This window comes from Dendrobium catenatum, unplaced genomic scaffold, assembly GCF_001605985.2.
Source record: "Dendrobium catenatum unplaced genomic scaffold, ASM160598v2 fragScaff_scaffold_717, whole genome shotgun sequence".
In the NCBI taxonomy this organism is placed as follows: domain Eukaryota; kingdom Viridiplantae; phylum Streptophyta; class Magnoliopsida; order Asparagales; family Orchidaceae; genus Dendrobium; species Dendrobium catenatum.
The window spans coordinates 69900-75646 of NW_021319179.1; the positions used below are offsets into that span (position 1 = coordinate 69900).

The 5747-nt window shown below is 35.9% G+C and overlaps 1 protein-coding gene across 1 annotated transcript; it reads right to left on the reverse strand.

The window, feature by feature from the left end:
• Positions 1-2532: 2532 nt before the first annotated feature.
• On the reverse strand, positions 2533-4190 carry LOC110116355. The gene is made up of 2 exons (XM_020849902.1): positions 3476-4190; positions 2533-3074 (listed from the first exon to the last, which is right to left on the reverse strand). The coding sequence occupies exons 1-2, from the start codon at positions 4188-4190 to the stop codon at positions 2533-2535; spliced, it is 1257 nt and encodes a 418-aa protein (XP_020705561.1).
• Between the last annotated feature and the right edge of the window lie 1557 nt (positions 4191-5747).

Genomic DNA, 5747 nt, shown 5'->3' on the forward strand with positions numbered 1-5747 from the left:
TTTATCAAAATTTGTACGTGGATGACATTTGATTTTATTAGCACCTAATCTTTTGGTAAGAGCTATTGAATTTGGTGAGACTTCACGAGTATGAAGAATGAAAGAGAAATATGATTATAAAGTATGATAAAAAATATCGGTGTCCAAAAATATAGAGTGAGGGTGAGTCCTTTTTTTTTTTTTTGATAGAAGCATAAATGCATTAAGGAAAAGAGAACGAATCAAAAGAACTACAAAGATGATTCTTCCTTCATCATTTGAACAAATGAAGGAGGAATCTTATCCAAGGTAATATCTTCCCAAATAAAACTACTAAGAAGTCCATAACTAGCAAACAAGTCAGCTAGTTTATTTCCTTCTCTATTAATGCATTTAAAAACAACATAATTAAATTTATTGAAAAAGTTTAACTCATCTGAATTCTTGAAGCCAAGATCCTCCACATTTTGAATCACCTTAATGACGTTATAGTTGTCGCTCTCAATAATGGCTCCCTTGTACTTGAACATCCAATCTTTTAAAATGCTCTTCAATGTTTTGATAGCTAGAATTTCCAATTGGTAAATGTCCCAATGGATAGAAAACTCCCCAACAGCCAATAAGAATCTTCCTTTATGATCTCTAATAATACCTCCAACTCCCGCTCTATAAGAAGAACAAAGAGAAGCATCTACATTTATTTTTAACCAACCGGTTGGTGGGGGATGCCAAACATTCAACAGTCTACAAGACTGATTAACACCCCATAGTTCCGGTAATTGATTAAAAATCACGTTGGAATAAGTAGATTGGCAGATTGCTTAAACAGCAATTGAATTGGCACTTCCATTGATTTTCTCATGAATCAATTTGTTTCTAGCCTTTCAAGAAAAGTATATCACATTGAAGTAGAGATTAAGAATCATAACATATTATTTATTAATCTTTTGAATCCACCTGCAGATTTCTTGGAGATTGCTGAAGACGGGTAAACCAAAGCCCCATTTGTTTAATAAATTGATCACCTCCTTGATTTTAATACACCCACAAAGAATATGCTCCAAATCTTTCAATATCGAGAGAACATCTTGGGCAATTGTAGTTCTCTAACATCCCCCTGTGATTAAGAAATTTGTTCGTTGGTAAAGCACATTTAAATAATCTCCATATGAAAGTTTGAACTCTTGGATTGATTTTAGCCTTTTTTTATCCAATAGAAAGGTTCCCAATCCTCTTCTTGTTGCTGAAATTCAGAGATCATCCCTGGAATCGTTTTCCCCAATCCTTGAAAAATAAGTTCTCTTACATCTTCATTCTAGTCAGGATTGATTTTGATCTTAAGAATAAGATCAACCAGATCATTACCGAAATTCTGCTTCAGAATTTCCACATTCCGGCTTCCTTCTTCGATGTATCTGTTTAGCAGATTATCTCCTTCATCTTGAGGAACAATAAAAGTCGGCCATTCATTGATTCTTTTGTCAAGTATCCACTTATCCTTGAATACATTGATTGAATTCCCATTAGCTATTATCCATCTTAAAAATGGATCCAGCACCTTACCTCCATTGCAAAGTATTTTCCAAGAGGAAGAAGTTATCTTATTACCTGAATTTTCTAACTTTACACCGTACTTGGGAGCCAAAGTTTTATGTAGTAAGGAATCCTTGTTATTCAAAAATCTCCAAGATAATCTAGCTCTGAGAGGAGCTACCCTTGTTGTTGAAGAAAATAATCCCCAACCTCCTTTTTTCATTGGCTTACACAAATTCTCCCAACTGATATAATGCAGTCTAGGATTTCCACCAGATTTCTTCCAAAGGAAACTTCTACACATTTTGTCTATCTCTTTTAGAACTTGTACCGGTACCAAAGAATGGGAGCTGAAATAGTTTGGGATGGTTAGGATTACTGTTTTGATCAGAATTAACTTCCCTGCTAAGGATAATGACTTTGATCCCCAAATGTTAAGAAATCTGAAAACTTTCTCAATAAGAAAATAAAAATCAGTTGTCATCATCCTTCTCAACGCCATTTTAATTCCAAGGTAAAAAAATTCCTTAACTTGTTTAAACCCCATTATCCTGGACCGTTGTTTCTTCTTCCTTATACTAGCATTGCTTCCAAAGAGAATACATGATTTTTCTGTATTGATCTTCTGCCCTGTCCACAAGCTAAAATCGGATAGAATGAATTTTACTTCAAAAACTGCTTTTCTTGATGCTTCTGAGAATACCATAACATCATCAACAAACAGTAAATGGGAAATACGTGGACCATTAGAGCTTAAACCAAATCCAACAGTACAATTTGAGAAAGCATTTGTGAGAAGTTGGGAGCAAAGGGTGAATAACATGGGGGACAAAGGGCAACCCTGACAAAATCCACTTTCAGCCTTAATCCATCTTGATAACTTTCCATTTATAATAATAGAAAATCTGGGATTTAAAACACATTCTAGAATTAAATTTGAGAACATATCTGGAAAGTTAAAGTACTTCAAAACCTGTTTTAGAGTTTTCCAACTCATGGAATCATATGCTTGCTCCATGTCTACTTTGTACGCCACCATCCCTTTGTTGCCTTGGAGTACCTGAACTTATGAAACATCTCTTGCGCAATAAGAATATGGTCCGAAATGGACCTTCCTCTGATAAATGTAGCCTGCTCATCCGAGATAAGCATAGGGATGACCGACATAAGCCTGTTCAAGATTACTTTTGCAGCAACTTTATAAACTGAGTTGCAAAGGCTTATAGGCCTGTAATTAGATGGCAACAAAGGATTAGAAACCTTTGGAATGAGAACCACAAGAGTGTCTTTCCAATTACAATCCATGCTCCCTTGATTGAAGAAATGATTTAAAGCTTTCACAAAGTCTTCATTGATAATCTTCCAATAGAATTTGATGAATGAGAATGTAACTCCATCACTACCTGGATCTATATTTTTGCCCAGATTTTGTATAACCAAATCAATTTCCTCAACTGTGAATTCTCTGGATAAAGAATTTATTTCCTCCTGTTTCAAAATATTCTTCTGTTTAGGCCATTCTTCCAAGCGACAATTCCTCTGTTTCACTTTGAGTTGAAAAACTGCATGAAGATATCTTCAATGATGCTTTGATCCTCAACAACCAGCCCATCTTCACTTTTTATTTTCAAGATTCGGTTGCCAATTCTCCTAGCATTAGCAAATAGATGATAGTAATTTGAATTACAATCTTCCTCCTCCATCCATTTTACTTTAGCTCTTTGTTTCCACCAACTACACAACCGAGCCATAGTAGTGTTAAGTTCAATAACCTTTGATTTCATATACCATCATTCTTCCTCAGAAAGACATCCAGCTTCGACTTATGCAGTTTGTAGCTTAATGATTTCCTCCATTAAACTATTTTTATGATCATTGAGGTTCTTCAATTTAGCCTTACTCCAAAAGAACAGCGACTTCAGAGTTCTTTTACATTTTGCATTCAATATTTGGGGATAATCACCTTTGCAATTTTTGCTCCATTCCCTCTTCACCACAGCAAAAGAAGCCGGGTAGGATGCCCAAACATCCTCAAAAATAATACTCCTCTTCTTAAAAGAACTTGAATTACATAAATTGAGAACCAAAGGGCTATGATCTGATGCAATTCTAGCGAGATGTCTAACAGTTAATTGAGAGAAATGATTCAAAGCAAAAGAATTAAGGAAGCACCTGTCGAGCCTTTCTAAAATCCTTGCACCTCCAGATTTATTGTTACACCATGTAAACCTTTGGCCAATAAAACCAATCTCATGCAAATCATTATTAGTTATGAAAGCTTCCATTTCTTTAGCTCCTTGAGAAAAGAGGAATTTCTTACCTCCTCTTTTGTCTTCTTTAGAAGTGAGGCAGTTGAAGTCTCCTCCTACTACCATAGGATGGTCCTCCACCAAGTAAAACTCAATTAACTCCCATAGCTCTCTTCTTTTGTTTAAGTCTTTGCTCCCATAGACTGAAGCTATTCTCCACTTGCATTTATTGTTTATGGTTAAATTTCCAATAAGACATTGGGATGAAGAACCAACCAAGGAATAATCAACAATGTTAGAGTTCCAAAGAACAATAATCCCTCCAGATAAACCATTAGATGGGACCATAGCATATTCCCATCCATCTCCCATAATCTTCTTCACATCTCTAATGTTAAAATCAGAGATTTTGGTTTCAAGTAATCCCATAAAAACAACATTATGTAACTTAACAATTTCTTTCATATATAGAGAAGCACTACTCTTCTTTGCTCCTCTACAATTCCAAAAAACTAAGGAATTCATGGAAGAAGAACAGTGGGATCTGCTCCCACCTTACCTTTCACATCCAACTCCAACCTTCTACTCCTTGTGATATTGCTGTGATTGGACCAAGATCTTTCAACTGCTTAGATTTCTTTTTCTTCATACGGCTGGAATCTTCTCCTTTCTCCTTAGAGGATTAGCTAACAGCTTCAGTTTGTATTAGATCTTCCTTCTTCTCATTTTGATTCCCATTTGACACCTTTCCAGTATCAATTTCATTAGAGATCTCTCCTTCTTCTAATAGATCATTCAATAGATCAAATTTATTATCAATAACAAGAATATTAGAATCATTCCTTTTAAAATTCTGCTGCACTTCATTGTTGACATCATAACCGTCTTCAGGAATCAATTGCTTGCCTTCCTTTTGAACTTTATCAGAGTTCAATATTGAATCTTCTATGTAATTTCCCTTGACTTCCTCCTTCTTATTATCTGTTGCTTTCCTCCATATAGTCTTCTTCACTGGAGTGCGAGTATAACCTCTAGATTGATTCACTTTCCTTCCTCGGTTGACTATCATCCATGGCCCATAGCTATATGAGTTTGTTTGTTCCTTCCCATCTGCAACTTTAGCTACTTCCCTGGCTTTATCTGGAACAGTATTAGCAATTTCCTTATCACTGAATTTTGCATTGCCATCTCCTTCACCGCAGTGTTCCTTCGTGTGCCCAATGAATCCACTAAAGCAAACATTTGGGATACGTTTATATTCTATCTTTTGATAGAATTTCCCATTAGCTCCCTCCACCCATACTCCTACAGGAAGCTTTTTATCAAGCTAAATTCGGACACACACCCTTCCGAATTCTCTGCAACCCCATTGAAACATGTTTCCATCAAGGAGAATTGGTTTTCCAACCATAGAAGCTATTCTGCAAATATTCAAGTTGTCCCAACATTGCAAAGGAAGGCTAGGAAGCCTAATCCAAATTGGTGATGACAAGCCTTTAAGAGAATTTGGATCAAAGTTTTGAGTCCACTTGTCCATTCCAACAATTTTACCATTCACAAACCAAGGCCCATTTGCGAGAACCAAATCCATGCTCTGTTTTTCCTGGAATGAACAAAAAAACCAGCCCCTGCTGAGCATGGTTAGATGAAATTTACCATATTGATTCCACTGCCTTCTCAGTTCATTACTATTAATAGAAATAGGAGCTTCTCCACTAAAGATTTTAATAACCAAAGAGTTGCTAGTCTTTTGGTATTTTCCTCCTCATTCTTCTCATGCAATTTCACAGTCATCCGATCTTCAGACAAATAGTCACCGAGTTGAAGATCTTCAACTGATATATTTTCTCTTCTCTTCCAAGCATTATTTTGTCCCGCATCAGCATTTCGTTCAACAAAATGAACGTCTTGAATATCTTTTCCCGAATCCGCTGAATCCACTTCTCGAACTTTCAGTAGATCACAGTACAGAACTTTGTTTCCAGT